The 17,159-nt window shown below is 49.0% G+C and overlaps 1 protein-coding gene across 2 annotated transcripts in view; it reads right to left on the bottom strand.

Moving 5' to 3' along the window:
- Window positions 1-17,159, bottom strand: part of RAB11FIP4 (RAB11 family interacting protein 4) — a 113,254-nt gene that overhangs the window by 63,575 nt on the left and 32,520 nt on the right. For both annotated transcript variants that reach the window (XM_081271610.1, XM_081271611.1), the window contains exons 2-3: window positions 14,423-14,510; window positions 12,987-13,075 (exon numbers count right to left, since the gene is read on the bottom strand). In XM_081271610.1, coding sequence (XP_081127736.1) covers window positions 12,987-13,075; window positions 14,423-14,510 — 177 coding nt within the window. The remainder of the gene's footprint in view (window positions 1-12,986; window positions 13,076-14,422; window positions 14,511-17,159) is intronic.

The following is a 17,159-nucleotide window of genomic DNA, read 5'->3' as shown; positions in this document are numbered from 1 at the left end:
CTCAGAGCATCCAGTTCCTCCTTTCAGCTCCTTTCTAACCCCCCTTCTGGAAGAGCTGAGGCAGTGTGAGTTTTGCAGCCTTTGAGCTGGTCCCCCAACGGCTCTGGGGTTCCTAGGTGGGAGCCTGTTCTTCTCCAGCACAGGGTTGACCTTCCACATCTGAGATTCATCCATCCACTCATGCAACAAATATGCACCAACAGTTTCTCTGTGCCAAGCACAGCACTAGGTGCTGGGGGCACGGCAGCCCATGTCACAGGCAAAGTCCTGAATCCACCTAGCTTATGGCCTAGTGGGGAGACAGGACACAGACAGACCACGAAGACCTGGGAGGCAGCTGTGCATATTCTGACAGATGTGAGCTGAGTGCCATGCACCTGCAGAGGGTTCCTTGAGATGGGTGGTCAGGGTAGGTTTTCCTGAGGAGGTGGCATTAGTGCAAGGACAGCTGTGCAAAGGTTGAGGGACAAAGGTCTCAGGTAGAGGGATCAGCAAGGCAAAGGCCTTGATCCCGAAACTAGTGTGAGAAGTTTGAGAAACAAACTGTGTGTGGCCGAATGGTGAGAACCATGGGAAGATGGGAGGGTCAAGGTCAATGTCGGGCAGAAGTGAAACCTGGCAGGATGCAGCTGGAAGTTAGGGGTTAGGCTTTATTCTAAGTAAGATGATGAGTAATCGAAGGGTCTTAAGCAAGAAAAATCCAGGCCCTAACTTAAAACTTTAGAAGAACACTCTGGCTACTGCATGGATAATGGACCCTACAAAGGCAGGAGACAGAGGGCAGGCTGTTGGAGGGGCTGTGTCAGGCTCTGACAGGGGTGTAGCCTCAGGGGTTGGAAAAAAATCGACAATGATCAGGACACTTGTGGGCAAAACCAACAGACCTTGTAGATGGGCTGGATGTGGAAGGAAGGAGAAATTAAGGATGACTGACCCTTGTTCTGAGAAACTGGGAATGGGGGGTTGGAGGTAGCCCCACTTACTGAGATGGGGAGGCTGGGAGAAGCAGTCTTGGGGCTGAAGGGGAGGGAGATCAAAGGGTTTGGTGCTGGGTTGGGCCCTCCCTCAGGCAAGGGGTGTGGAAAGGCACCATCCATAGCCTGAAGCACTTAGACACCTTTCCCATGTCATCTCAGGTAGGGCCTCAAAGACCCAGAGAAGGCTTATTACCCACCCTGTCCTATGGTTTTCTCCAGAAAAAGACACTTGCTCCAATGTCTTCCTCCAGCCCAGAGAGGATGAAGATGTAGCCACACTGTGAAGCAAGGTCCCCTTCTCTACATGCTGTGCTGAGCACTTTCCACAACACCAGGGGCCAGGGTTTACCACATCCACACTAATACCCTCATAGCCCAAGACGTGTTCCTGCAGCCAGCAAGCGCAGAGGCCTGTTGCGTCTTCCTAGTTCTGAGAGGTGCACACACTGCCACTCACAGACAAGCCCTCCTGTCCCGTGGGGCTCCCTATCTTCTCCACACCCCAATTACTGCTGTTTTGCAGAGGGAGGGTCCTCCCAGGAGGAACAGGAGAAGTGGTGGGTCTCCAGAGGATGGGGAGCTTCTACCATGTCCACTCCCTCACCTTACCCCCTTTTGGACCTATATCTCTATTTTCCCCCAAAATAGAATGAACACAAGCTGGAAAGGGCATTTGGGAGCAGGTTTTAGCTGGGAAAACAGGCCTGGTGGGTGGGCACAAATCATGAGCCCTTTAAATGTACTTTGGAACTGGGCATGGTGGCACACACTTGTAATACCTGTGACTGAGGGGGCTGAGCCTGGAGGGTCAAAGTTCAACACCAGCCTGAGCAGCTTAGCTAGGCCCTAAGCAATTTAGTAAGACCCTATCTCAAGATATAAAAAATAATAAAAAGGGATGGGGATATGGCTCAGTGGCTAAGCACCTCTGGGTTCAATCCTTGGTACCAAAAAAAAAAAAAAAAAAAGCTATGGGACTGAAAAACAGTAGAAGTCCTCAGTTGAACCATTCATCCCTACTCATTTTATTTTGCTTTTATTGATCAATTGATTGACAGACAGATGCTGGGGATTGAACCTAGGGCCTTGCTCATACTAAGCATGCACTCTATCACTGAGCTATACCTCCAACCTTATTTGGAATTTAAACTTAAATCTCACTACTCCAAAGGACTAAAAATTCAATAAAGGCAAATCCAAGTTAAGGGACATTCTTTGGATGAACTGGCATCCTCTGCAAAAATGTCAATGTCATTAGAAATGGAAAAAAATAAAAAATAAAAGTGACTAGATTGAAGGACATGGGATTCTTGGCTTAGAGTTGAGATAAAAAAATAAAAGCTATAGAAATATCATTGGGAAAATGTGAATCTGAAGTTTATGTTAGATAATATGTTATGTCCACCTTAAATTTCTTTTTTTTTTAATCTTTTTTTTTCCATCTTAAATTTCTTATAAGTGGTAAGTGTACTGTGGTTGTGTAGAAGAATGTCCTTGTGTTTAGGGAGAGTAAAGTATTTCAAGATGAAAGGTCACAATGTCTGCAACTATCTTCCAAATGGTCCAGCAAAGACCAAAACGAACACCACTGAGCGTATACACGCGGACACAGGCATGCCAGCACAGATTGCAAATGTAGTGACCTGCTAAGAATTGGTGAATCTAATGAAGAGTATGTGGGTATTCATTGTTCTGCTCTTACAATTCTTCTAAAAGTTGAAATTTTTGCAGAATAAAAAGCTGGAGAAAATGTTCACCTTTCCTCTCTTGTTTGTAGTAGTGGGGAGGGCACCAGGACCTTGTGCATGCTAGGCAAGTGCTCCCCCTCTGAACTACATCCTCAACCCCAAAGGTCCCCTTCCAGGCCTTCTTACACCTTCTGCAGCAGGGGCCTGTGCCCTCAGACAGTTTCCCAACTGGGTGGCAGTATGATCTCGCCAGCAAGATTTCTGTTTAGGTCCTGAAATGTGAAGTGCCACCGCCCTTGCCCACCTGCTGGCCCGGTGTCCCTGTGGGTTCGGTAGGGCCTCTCTCTGGAAAAGCAAAGCCATGGCTCCCTAGACACCAAGAATGCTCCCGGCTGTAGCTGAGAACCCAAGCAGCGGTGTTCTAAGTGGGACCACGGATGCCTTGGGCTAGGCCCTGCAATCCCAAGCCCCACTTCCCAGAGGGCAGTCAGTATTTGTTGCGCCCACAGGCTGTCCCAGGCACTGGCCATCTTCAGGGAGTAAGACTCTTCATCCTACCCGGCCTCTCCTTCTAGTCTTATGAAAAGAAGTGCTGCCCTGAACTGGCTAAAGTCCAGAACCTGTATGGTCTTGGCTTCACAGCATCACCTTGGAGGCTTGAAAATGTTGAGGTCTGGTTCTCACCCCCAGGGGTTCCATTCTGAGGGCGGATCTGGGCATGGAGAATCCCACAAACCCCCAGGGTTGCTCCAATAGCAGCAAAATTTGAGAACTTGGGGTTTAGACGGTTACTTTTCAAACTTGGATCTGCATTAGAATTACTACGGGAGCTTTTAACAAATGCTGGACTCCTCCCTACACTCATTAAATTAGAATCTCTGGACCATGGAACTCAGGCGTTGGTATTTCTAGAAAGCTCCTTACCTGATTCCATGCGCTGCCAGGGATGAGAATCACTGGCTAGATCATGTTGTTTCTGAGAATTAACATCTGTCCTTGTGCAACTGCTAATGTGTCTGTATTTTGCCACAGTTGCCTGCGTCAGAAATTGACTGAACTCATGAACAAGGAAATCAGCAGGTCGGGATAGCCAGTTCAAAGGAGAACCGGAGAGATCAAAGTATGCGTGGTCAGAAAAAGACCAAGGCTGGAATAAGATTGCAAAATTAGATATGAAATTGGTTAATATCCTACAGGGTAATAAAACCTAAACTTTCCTCTTTGCTTAGCTTTGAAAAAACAGGATGCAGCTGGGTGCAATGGCACACACCTATACTCCCAGCCACTTGGGAGGCTGAGGCAGGAGGATCGCAAGTTCCAGGCCAGCCTGGGGAACTTAGCAAGGCTCTGACTCAAAATAAAACTTTAGAAGTGGGACTGGGTTGTAGCTCAGTGGTAGAGCACTTGCCTCACACGTGTGAGGACTGGGGTCCTCAGCACCACATGTAAATAAGTAAAGGTATAAAAAATTTTAGAAGTGCTGGGAATGCAGCTCAGTGATAGAGCTCCCCTGGGTTCAATCCTCTGTAACTTTCCCCCAAAAGGATGGGATGAAACAGCTTCTCTCTAAAGCTTCATCAGACTCTATCTTGGTGAGTCTAAGTTCTAAAGATATCTGCGCACTGGAGCATCAGAGTGCAGTTGGGCAGGAGGTGGTCCACAGGGCTGCCTTGGGAAGGGGGTGCTCTGGCCAGTTCAGCCAGGATTCCTAAGGTGGAGATGGTTAAGACCAGACAGTTCAGGGCAGACCAGGGGGAGGGAACAAACGAAAGGCACTTCAACATCTGTGTTGCTTCTGCCCATAGCCTAATCAAAGTTGAGTTACCCCCGAAAAATACAAATTGAGGATCATTTTGTTCTTATGGAAGCTCTGAATCTTAGGGCAAGGCAATTATTTGTTTATTTTTCTTTGTGGAGGGGACTGTGTGGTAGAGAGGATCCGGAAAGGTCCTCCTGAGCCATGTGACGCCCCCCTGCCACCACGCCAGAGCAAGCAGAGTGCGGCCACCCACACCTCCACAGCACAGCTGAGTCACAGCGCTGTTTGTCAGGAAAGGTATTTTTAGAACTTAAAAGCTCCGTTGTCATAAGTGGTTTTAGAAATGGCTGCTTCAGGGCAGAGGCAATGAGCAGTGGTGATCTTAGACCTTTAGGCTGTCAGGTCCCTCCAGTCAGCTCTAGGAAGACGCACAGGGGAGAGCTTGGCAAGGCCCCTTCTGAATAGGAGCAGAAGGCATCTGGGGCTCAGGCTAGGTCCGGGTTCCCAGAACACCACACTTGTTTCGCCATTAGGGGGCGGCTTCAGCACAACCTTGCAGAGAGCTGCTCGCCTAGTGTCAGAGCGCCCAGGGGGTAGGGAGGAAGGAGAGAAAAAGTCAAACTGGATCCCCCCTCACTCCAGACCTGGAAATGAGGTCAACTTAAAGCTTCTTAATATGAAAGTCAAATACATAAAATGAAAATAAAACAGAACAGTTTCAGTATCTTTTCCAAACATTACTTCAAAAGCAGACACCATCATGGAAAAGACTGAGGATCTAGCTGTAAAAAATTTAAAATGCTACTGTCACAAACAAAGCTAAAAATAAATGACAAGGTGCAAACAAGTGTAACTAACATGTCAAAAAGTTAACATTTTTAGTTCTTAAAAATCAGTAAAAATGAACACACCCATAGAAACCAGGATGAAGAATTTGGACAGGCAAATCGTGAAGGAAGGACTTTTAATGACCAAAACGTGTACACTAAGGCCAGGCGCAGTGGTGCACGACTGTAACCTCAGTGACTCAGGAGGATTGGGCAGGAGGATTGCAAGTTTGAGGCCCTAAGCAACTCAGCAAGACCCTGTCTCGGGCTGGGGATGTGGCTCAAGCGGTAGCATGCTCACCTGGCATGCATGCGGCCCGGGTTCGATCCTCACCACCACATACAAAGATGTTGTGTCTGCCAAAAACTAAAAAATAAATATTAAAAATTATCTCTCTCTCTCCCTGCCCCATTCTCTCTTTAAAAAAAAAAATACCCTGTCTCAAAATAAAAAATAAAAAGGGCTAGGATGTGGCTCAGTCGTTAAGAGCCCCTGAATTCAATCCCTAGTACCAAAAAAAAAAAAAAAAAAAAGGCCTACATATAACAGCAATAAAAATTCTAAAATGTAGTCACCCTAAGAAGAAATGTGTAGAAACTATTTGAGAAAAATCATAAAACTTTACCGAAGGACATTAAAAAAGGCCAGAATAAATGAAGAGATATACCATGTTTCTAGATAATATTGTAGAGAAACGAATTTCCTCCAGCTGATATACACATTCAATCTCAAACACAATCTCTAGTAGGAGTTTTAATAGAATTCAACAACAACAACAAAAATTTAACAAAAAATAATGAGGAAGGGTTTCCCTATCAGATACCGAACTATACACCAAGAGTAACTGAAGCCAGGCGTGGTGGTGCAAACCTGTCAAATACCGCTACTCACATCCCAGCTACTTAGGAGGCTGAGGTAGGAGAATCCCAAGATTCAGGCCAGTCTGGGAAACTTAGACCCTGTCTCAATATGAAATAAAAAGGGCTGGGTATGAAGCTCAGTAGTACAATCACCTGTACAGCAAAAACAAACAAAAACCACATGGAAACTGTGATTTAGGCTTAGAAACAGGTAGTAAGACAGATCAATACAACAGACCAGAGTCCAGAAAGAGACACACGTTGATAAGGGCAGCAAGGATATGACAAAGATGAAATTTCAAATGAATGGATAAAGGACTATTTAACAGTAGGGATTTGAATAGCTGGCGACATTTGGAAAATAAGAGTGCCAGATCACTACACCCACCAAAAACAAAAATAAGCTCCAGGTGGGTCAAAAAGCAAGGCTTTTTCCCTAAAAGTATTAAAAAATATACTCGGGGGAATATGCTGATAGCCTGAGGTACAGACAGCACAAAATAATGCCAAAAATGTAAGCAGCGTAAAAGGATGGCTTAAAATTCTGTACAGTAAAAGACACCAAAACCAAGATTAAAATACAAGTAAATGCATAAAGATCATGAGTCCGAATATACAGAGATTTCTAATAAATCAATAAGGAAAAGACTAAGAACCCAATTGCACGTGGGCACAGAATATGGTCAGGTAACTCATAAAAACAGAAATCCAGAAGATCAGAGAAGGTAAGAAAAGATGGTCTATCTCACTAGTAAGTAGGGCAGCACAGAGGAGAACAATAACGAGTTTTGCTCAGTCGGTGAGCAGGGGAAAGAAGGGAAGTAGTGGAGGAGAGACCAGCAGGTCGCTGTCTAGCCTTGGCAAGGTGAAGAAGTGGGTGCTCGTGTGTCGTAGTTTTTGATACAGTTGGTACAATATAACTCGTAGTCTTTTGGGGAGAAAAATTTGGCTCTATATATTAAAAATAAAAATGATCTATTAAAACTCTGTTTAAAAATAAAATCTGCACACCCTTTGACACAGTGATTCCATTTCTAGATGACTAATCCTAGAAGTGTGTGGAGAAATGCTCACTGTGGGTGCTACCCTAGCTGTGAAGGACAGGAGGCTGGCAGGGCCTCTGCCACCACGAGAAAGCTGGCGTCCCTGTGTAGGGGCTCTGTGAACATGGAGCCATTCTGGAGGGTGAGGTTCAAGGCAGAGACAGAGGCCCTCGGCCCCAAGGAGGCTCAGATGGTCCCTCCTGCAGGCTGGGCAGAGGGCGCTGGCCGGGAGGAGGGTGCCTAAGGAAGTCTTAAAAGATGAGCAGAAGGTGGCCCACCATGGGGACGTGGGGTGGGAGGAGAGCCAGGAGAAAGGTAAAACGTGGGCCAGGGCTCCCAACAAGAAACAATGTGCCTCTTCTGAAAGTGAGGAGAGGTTTGGTGCCACCAGTTTTGAGATGTGGTGACGAGAGGCGGGGCTGGCGGAGTGGGGAGCTGGTGATGGAATCCTCCCTGCTGAGGAGGGTCACAGCGGGGGTGACATAGTCAAAGCAGCTCCTTTTGAGGCACCTGTGTGGCAGAGAGGGGGGCTGGAATGGGGAGCACGCCCCGCAGGCAGTGGCCGACGGCGGGGCTGAGGGGTGCATGGGGAATGGAGAGCTGGAGGCTGGCTGCGTGTGGGGGCACCAACGATGACTTTCTGGTTTGGGGACTGGATGGATGGTGATGCCACATTCTGACGTGGCAGCTACACAGGAGAGTGAGTAGGCTGATGCTCTTTTTGCTTAGTGGGGTTCCTTGTTAATCAGCCCACCTGGGTGAGTGACCAAGAGCCCAGAATCTTACAGTACTGTGGGGCAGGCTTCACCTCACGGCCTACCAAGGCTGGCCATGACCCTGGGCGATTGTCCCCCTGACTTTGACGTCTGTGGGCGAGCTTTCCACACCTCCTGGAGACCCTCCCTAAGGGAACCCTACTTCATTTGGACTAGGGATTGCAAAAAAGGAGGCCTGGTGGTGCCTGTCCATAATCCCAGTGACTCTGGAGGTTGAGGTAGGAGGATTGCCATCTCAAGGTCAGACTGAGCAACTTCATGAGACCTTGTCTCAAAATAAAAAATAAAAAGGGCTGGTGATGTTGCTCCATGGTAAAGGGCTCCTGGGCTCAATCCCCAGTACAAAAAAAAAAAAAAGGGAGGCAGCCTCTGAGCACGCTGGTTTCAGGAGGGACTCTTAGGGTGTGTGCTGACCCCTCAGCCTGGGGACACACACCATCCTGGACACCAGAAGTCCTTCCAAAAACCCCAGCATCTCCTCTGACCATTCTTACATTTCCTAGACTGGAAAACTCACTCAACAGCCCACTCCATGAAGTTACTCTGCCAGGGCGCGTAGGCTGCGGGGACACTAACGGGTAGCATCCTGTAAGGTCAGGAGCTGGTGCTGCCTAGGCTCTAGCTACCTGGTATGGACTTGCACTGGTCCATAGGTCTGAACAGTAGGCCAAAGGCCCCTGCATGGTGTCCAGTCGGGGGTGTGTCACAAGACCTGGGAGAGTTGGGAAGTGGGCAGTGAGCTCTCAGGGACTGGGACACTGGCTGGGCCAACTCTAAAGCATTTTGCTGTTTTAACATGACTCATATCAAGTGCTGGTATCTGAGGTCTCACTTATACCCTGAGGGGAGAAGGGGAGATGTCTTCCTCTCCTCCACAAAAGGCACACAGGGAGGCGGGGGCTCTGCTGTGCTGTCCCATTTCTCAGGGTTCTCATCCACCATCTCCCCAAATCACTCCTCAGATTTGAATCCCCTGGAGACACGGGAAACCCATAGATGAACCAGGATCACACTGGCTTCCAGTCTCAGCCTGACCTCTAGGGGATGGTTGGGACACCGCAGGGATCAGGACCTGTCCCTGGCAGGCCCCCACCAACATCCCCCACCTCCCCAAGAGCCTGAGCCCGGAAAGGGAGTCACTCTGCTTGGCCGGCTGGCTTCCCCACCTCCCAGCACTCAGGAGCCCACAGAAGGAACAGAGCCCAAGTCACCCTGGCCGCACTGCTGAGCAGAACACACGGGACAGCCACTGTGTCCACCCATCCACTGCCACTGGGACAGAGCCACTTAGAGGAGCTGGAGGAGCCACCTGTTAGGGCCAGACCTATGTGGAGGATGGAAAGAAGCTGGCCAGGGAGAGGCTTAAAACCAAAAGACACACCCTACCAGGGCAGCCCCCCGGGAAAACAAAGGGAAGTACTAGGGTTGTGAAGTGACTGACAGGGTCCTTCTCCTTCCCCAACCTCCAGAGTTTGAATGAAACACAACACTGTTTTACAGAGAGGAGCGCCCTCTTGGAGGTCAACTCTCTGCACCTATTTTTTTTTTTCTCTCTCTCATACTTACTCTATTTCTTTCTTTTTTTCCTTCTTCTTCTTCTTCTTTTTTTTTTTTTTTTTAGGTGCTGGGGATTGACCCCAGGGGTACTCTACAACTGAGCTACTTCTCTAGATTTTTTAAAATTAAAAAAAAAAAAATTTGTGACAGGTCTCATTGAGTTGCCTAAAGCCTCCCTAAATTGCTAAGGCTGGCTTTGAACTCAAGGTCCTCCTGCCTCAGCCTCCTGAGCTGTTGGGATCACAGGTGGATGTCACCATGCCCAGCACTTTTTAAAATTTTTGAGAAAATTAGGGTCTCACTAAATTGCCCAGGTGGTCTCAAACCTGGGGTCCTCCTGCCTCAGCCTCCTGAATTGCTGGGATTATAGTCATGTGCCACCATGCCTGTCTTCCAAGCCTGGTTCTCACCTTTCCTCCATGCACCATCTTTTCTGGAAATGTGGATGGCATAGCATGGGGCCCAGGAGAGCAGCCGAAGACTGCAGGGCATGCCTCTGCTCCTGGGTACTACTGCGTTAGCCCAAGGCCTCAGCTCCACTCTGCCCACCAGCTCCTAGGCACAGAGCTTTATTTTGATATAATTTTAAAGTAGCAGTATCCAAGGATAAAAGGGAAAATGCAAACTGTAACTTTAGCACCATTTTCTCTCACTAGTCCACAGCACCAGGAGGCAGGAACGGTCGCGCACCACCACTGTTTTCTTGCTGAATTGTCACAGCAGACCCAAGGTTGGTGCGGAGGGCCCTGCTTTTACACCTGTGGAAACAGGCTCCAAGGGGTTAAGAGGAACTTGCCCAGGGTTGCAAGGATAGTCTGGTCAGAGTGAGGTGTGGACCTAGCTCTGGATGACCCCATGGCTTATCGCCCCCCTCTGAACCCTGTTCAAATTCCACCAAGTGCCCACCCCAAGAACTCCTGGAACACACCACTTGCTCAGGTTCAGGGTCCCCTGTCACGGTCCTGTTGACGGTTAGCCCCAAACACATATTTCACTGACATGTGCTGGGCCTGCAAAGACAGGCCAGGAGCCCTCCCCGCTGGCCCTGCTTGTACCTGGAGCCAGTTACCCTGACCCATCCCCAAGGGCTCATGTTTGGAGCACCACACCCTGAGGTCCTGCCACCTGACTTCTACCCTGGTCCCACACCTGCTGCCTGGCTTTGGTCTCTGCCACCTCTGAACTGTCAGATAAAATCTCTAGGAGGGGCTGGGGTTGTGGCTCAGTGGCAAAGCACTTGCCTTGCACATGTGGAGCCCTGGGTTCGATCCTCAGCACCACATAAAAATAAATAAAAACAAAATAAAGATATTGTATCCATCTATAACTGAATATATATATATATTATAGGAGGCCTTTGGTTTGGTCAGAGCTCCTGCACTAGGCCCAACAGACTAAGCCAAAACAGATGTGCTCATGCTGACATCTGATGCCACTAAACTGAAACTAAGTTGTTATCTGACCTTCCCAGAAATCAGGAGAGAGATGATAATCCAGTCCCCAAACAGGCCAGTTTTAGTCAGCATGATAAGGAAGTCCCCTCTGCTTTAATCTTTTCACAAAAGTAAACTGAAGCAGCCTGATGTTGACCCACCAGGTTTTTTTCTATTGTTCTGTTGCCTTATTTCTTAACTTACAAACCCCAGCTCTGCTCTTGAGTGCGGGCTCTCAAACAGCACATTAAAGCCAATTAGATCTATGTATAAACCCCACCCTCTGCTCCCCAGTCCTGGGAATTGAATCTAGGGGCACTCTGCCACTGAGCTATATCCCCAGCCCTTATTTTTCATTTTGAAACAGGGTCTTGCTAAGTTGCTTAGGGCTTTGTTAAGTCGCTGAGGCTAGCCTCAAACTTGCCATCCTCCTGCCTCAGCCTCCGAAGTTGTTGAGATTATAGGCATGCACCTCCACAACCAGTTTCTCCCTGCAACACACTTTTTTTTTTTTTTTTTTTTTTGCAGTGCTGGGGACCAGGATCACCCACAGCTGTGAGCACTCTAACACTGAGCTACATCCCCAAACCTACAAATAATTCATTATAGTTTTGTCTTTTGACAGAGCCTGGGCCTTCTCTTCACTTGGTTATACCCAGCTTATGGTCCTTCTCATGGGCTCCTCCTCTTTCAGTCTTGCCCCAAGGAACCCAGGGAGAGCCCTAGGAATCCACAAAGAGCTTGAGTGAACGATGGTGACCTGGACCTCCTTCAGCTATAAAAAATACTTGTGATTTTTGTTGTTGTTTGTTTTTCTGAGTGTGTGTGGGTGTCCCGATGAGGCACCAACCAGAGCTGGGTAAGAGGCTTTGGAGCCTGCCTAGTTGAGAAACCAAAATACTACTCCTCTAGCTCCAGGGATCCTTCAGCCAGAAGCGACCCCAGAGATTGTCAACAAGTGCACCTTAAACTGTTTCTTTGTAGGATGACACTACGGTGTCTAGAAAAAAATAGTTCAGTGTTTAATAGTAAACACACCACTCGGAGAAAGCAAAACAAAGCCATGAAGACTGTGGTGCCACAAGATTTGGTCCTTATCCTCACTTCCTGGCACAGAACTCCTAAAGCCCTTGGAATTTCCTGATGTGAGTGACTTCTAGTCCTGACGACCCTCTTTTCCCACCCTTGAGTTTATGCTATTAAAGTCACTCAAAGTGGGACCTCCACATGGCTCAGGGTGGAGCCCATCACCAGAAGGACCACGCTGGGGGTCCGAAGGGGAGAACTTCCAGGCCCTCCTACTAGGGGAAGAGAGGAATCGGGGACTGGGTTATAAACACACTAGAAGGGCCAGGCTCTGAGAGCTTGGAGGTTGGTAAACAGGACAACCAGCGGGGGCAGCTGCTGTGCCTACAGACGGCTTGGAAGGTACACCAACCTTTCTCCACACTGGTCCTGTGCATCTCTTCCATTTCTGAATTGTTCCCTTCAGGATAAACTGCTAATCCTAAGTATAGAGTTTTCCCAAGTTGTTCTGGTGAAGGGGGTTGTGGGGAGCGGAGAATGTGTAGTTTGCTGGGCAGAAGAGTGGGTATTACGGGATTGACTCTTGATTCCGAAGTAACTCTGGGTATTGTCAGACGGAACTGAACTGCTGGACATCCAGTTAGTGTCAGAGAACTGGAGAATTAGTTATTATACGGGGGAGGGGGCCGCACACACGGGGACTCATCAGCTCAAAGGACGGAGGAACAGGAGCAAAGGAAAAGATTCCAACCCTACCTGCCAGACCTCAGCCCACCACCTCCCCTCCCTGAGACTCAGTTTCTCCTCAGCTCCAGGGGGCGGAGGAAGATGCTCTCCGAAGACCCCCAGCTCTTACACGCTCTGCTGGGGCTTCCTGAGGGATTTCATTGCCCCTGTCCAAAAACCGATTTCTTGACTTTGATTCCACAGGTTCCTCAGAGAGAGGGGCTGGGTCCTCCTGGATACCACAAAACGGAGCCAAGGCCAGAAGAGCAGAAGGACGAGAAGAGCGCGGAGGCTCAGGGCCACCGCCTCTTACCTGCTCCACACAGTCCGGGATCTCTGACGCGCATGGCAGCGTCCCCGCACTCTCCATGGACAGCACATCCTTCAGCAGCTCCTCGCACCCTGTGGACAGGCAGACAGACAGACAGTGAGAGGGCAGAGCCTCGGCCTGGCACAGCCGCTCTGCTTCTGCCTAGTGGGCCATGCGGGAAGGGCTGGATCCCTAAGAGACCAGCTGACCGCACAGGCGGAAGGAGTACCACAGCGCCGGGGAGGCTGGGCAGGGCACTGCAGCGGCTCTTCACCCAGACACCCTTCCACTGGGACTAACCCAGTGAGCAGCGCACAGTGGCCTCCCAGATGCAGGGGCAGAGGGCATCAGGAGGCCTCGTGGCAGGAGGGGATATAGGACAAGGCTTCTCTGCTTGCAGCTCCCCGGGCACATCCCCAAGGCTGCGGGCCCCCAACTAAGGCAGCAAACTCCAGAGTGTACCTTAGGGCCCCCCAGGATGGCTCCACCTCCTGCTGACCAGTTACACAGGTGGCCTCCCTGCCAGGTTCCAGAGCAGATGCCTGAAGTTATACTGGGCAAAGTGCCTGGCATAGGCACATGGCAGGTGCAGTCCTGGTGGGCCAAAGACTGGGACAAATCTACTGGGAAGACCTTTGCTGGGGCCTGTGTGCAGTCCTCCACCAGCCCCTCAGCACTTCCCTTCGGCTTCCTTCCTTCCTCCCCCCAATTCCAAAGGAGGAGCCTGGAAGGGAGGTCACCCTGATCTGACCACCCAGACTGGAAAACAAGGCTCCCTGCTGAGGCCACAGGACTTCTGGGGACTCCTAGAAGTAACTGCTGTCTCCTGGCAGCCAGGGGGAGGCCTCAGTCCATCCAGCTGGTGACTAAGCCACCTTCTCCCCACAAGCAGTCCTAAGTTACAGGGAATAGGTTCTGATTTCTGGGCGTTTTTCACAACTGACCAGTGGAAAGGAGGGCTTTCAGTTGATTCCTTATCAGGGTGGGGCAGGAATGAAAGGAAAGAATTGGGAGGGACTAAGGGGAGGGCTGAGGAAAATAACCAGGAACCCTAGCAAGAGGTGGGAGGGGGTAAGGGGGGAGGGAAGGCGGCCAGCTCTACCCAGGTGCACCCAGAACTGCATTTAAAGCACACGTGCCCCCTTGCCCTGGGGGTTTGGTCATCCCAGAGGGGAGGGAGCCTTTCTCTCATGGAAAGGACTAAAAGGACCATCACTCTGGTCCAGGCACCCCGACTCTGGGTATAGGATGCTGTGGCACTGTGGGAGCCGAAGACCCCTCCCTCTGTCCTGTGGGTAGCCAGGGACAGAGCCCACTTCTGAGGCCCCTCAGGGCTCTGAACCCTGTGGTGAGGAATTCCAGCTGCAGCCCAAGTCTCTCTGGCCATTCCTTCTGGACAGGACCAAGACAGCCCCAGAGGACCCGCCCCAGGGCTTCACCTTTCATGGCGAACACTCCACGGCAGAAGTCCTTGAAGTTGATTCTCCCCAGGTCGTTGGGATCCAGATATTTCACAAGTTTTTCTACCTGTGGGAAGGAAAGAGGACAGGTGTGAGCAGGCCCAGGGCACTGGGGCAGGAGGCTGAGCTGGAGGGAGCCAAGAGGAGGCCAGTGTGGCCAGCCTGGTCCCCCTGGGCTTTACATCAAGCCCCTTGCAGCTGTGGGCTCGCCTCATTCTGCACAGGGCAGGAGGCACCACAAGTGAAGAAAGCAAACACTGTAGCTTCTCAGAGTTCAGGGGTGTGTCCCCCGGAGCTCCCTCCCGCAAGCTGGCCCCACAAAGATGGCCATTGAAAGCAGAGGCTCCCTGTGAGGTTTAAAAATAGTGGTTTCTGGGATGGGCCTGGGGCTCAGTGGCAGAGCGCTTGCCTCACATGTGTGAGGCACTGGGTTTGATCCTAAGCATCACATAAAAATAAAATAAAGGTATTGTGTCCACCTACAACTAATTTTTTTTAAATAGTAGGGTTTTTTTTGCACAAAACAAGCATAAACCCCTTTAAAAAACATCTAGAAACTCTGTTTCCCACTTTTCTTTGAAAAGACATAGTTTTAACCACATTTAGCTAAAAAGAATTCCTGTATTTTATAGTTCTGAGACCCTTGGTCAAATTTTCCTTTGTCAACAAGGAGATATTAAGTAACACGTGTATAAATTATTTAAAATTACAAATTATACAAGGTTTGAGGCAAAACCTTGTATAATTTGTAATTTTATTTTATTTTTTATTTATTTTTTAAGAGAATTTTTTAATATTTATTTTTTAGTTCTTGGCAGACACAACATCTTTGTTCGTATGTGGTGCTGAGGATCGAACCCGGGCCGCACGCATGCCAGGCGAGCGCGCTACCGCTTGAGCCACATCCCCAGCCCTAATTTGTAATTTTAAATAATTTTTTAAACAAGGATTGTCAAGATAGTGGTGTTGTAGAAGTGACATCACCCAGGGAATTTCTGAGCTTTGGCTGGTGGTCTTTGTTTTGTTTCAGGGTCTCGCTAAGTTGTTGAGGCTGGCCTCAAACTTGAGATCCTCCTGCCTCAACCTTTGGAGTACCTGGCACTACAGGTACGCACCACCTCTCCAGGCAATGATGATGGTCTATTTCTTGGACCAAGTGCTAATGACATGGGGGAGAAGTCTCTGAGCAACACTTCCAATCAGTGCATTCTTCTGATCCAGTAAGAAGTGTTTTAAAAGAAATTAGGAAACAAGGTTTAGCCCAAGGGAGTTGGCTGCTCCTGGTGTTGGGGAGTCTATCTCCCACACAGCAGTCATTACATCAGAAACTCATGTCCGGGCTGGGGTTGTGGCTTACACTTGCCTAGCATGTGTGAGGATTCTCAGCACCACATACATAAATAAAAATTAAATAAATGTCCATCAACAACAACAAAAAAATTAAAACAACAAGAAAGAAACACGAGTCCACATGGCCTGGTGTGTGCAGCCCACGTTATTTATGGCTGTAGAAGATTCTGCCCAGTCGACACACTACCACTTACCCAACTTCCTCTAACAGTCGACACTTGGGTATTTCCAACATTTTGCTATTGAAACTCAGCCGTGGGGTTTCACAGTTGTGTGGATGCCCACTACACTGTGCTTCTCAGATGCTTGCTTCCTCACTGACAGTCACTCCCCACAGCCTCCACAGTCAGGGGACAACCCACTCACAACCGCCTCCAGCACCACTTGCTCAACATCCACCCCTGACCCCGTCCTGCCACTGCACAGTTCTGCAGCTTCACTGGGACTGCTCCCTCTCACCCAACCCACACCCTTGTGGATCCCAACATTGCTTGTATCCCTACGCTACATTCTTTTCCACATCACCCCTTAGATTCACCTGGTCATGGTCATCATTGTCTCCCTCTTGGACTATGCAAGTCTCCTGATTCAACTACCCTTTTACACTTCCAGCCCCTTCTAATTCATTCTCCATTCAATTGGAATCCACTCCAGTTATAAAACTACTGGAAGGTGCTTAAAACCTTCCAGTTATTTTCCAATACTTAGGATAGATACAAACTCCACATTATGGGCCCCGAGTATAAAATCTGCCCCCCTTCAGTCCCATCTCCTCCCTATCACTCAACATACTCCAGGCACACTGGTCTTCACCTTCCATCAATGCCTCAAATAAATTAAGCTTTTCAGTCTCAGGGCCTTTGCATGTGCTGATCTCTATCTCTTATTCTGTGTGTTTGTGTTGAAGGGTGGGTATGTGTGAAACCCAGGTCCTTGTGCATGTTAAGCACATGCTCTACCACTGGGCTAAACCCGGGGCGGGGTTAGTTTGTTTTCTTGTTTGTCTTAAGAGATGGGGATCTTTCTACATTGCCCAGGCTAGCCCCAAACTCCTGGGTTCAAGTGATCTACCTGTTTCAACCTCCTGAGCTGTTGGGACTACAAGTATACACCTCTGCACCTGTCTCTGTACTCTATATCCTGAACACCTGTCCTCCCCATTCATCATCCAGCAACATCAACTCTTCAGGCCTCCTTTTGTACCTCTATTAAATGTCCCCACCCCCAGAAAAGCCCATCCTGACTTCCCCTATCTGATTAGACCCACCCTGCTGCTGCCCGGTCTTGCAACACCCTAAATTTTCCTTCAAACTCTTTGTGCAATTTGTAATTATATGTTTATATGGTGAATTTATATCTTCCCTCT

The sequence above is a fragment of the Spermophilus citellus genome (genome assembly GCF_964194105.1).
Source record: "Spermophilus citellus genome assembly, chromosome: 17".
In the NCBI taxonomy this organism is placed as follows: domain Eukaryota; kingdom Metazoa; phylum Chordata; class Mammalia; order Rodentia; family Sciuridae; genus Spermophilus; species Spermophilus citellus.
Note: the sequence above shows the minus strand (reverse complement) of the source record. Positions and strands in the feature narration are given on the sequence as shown.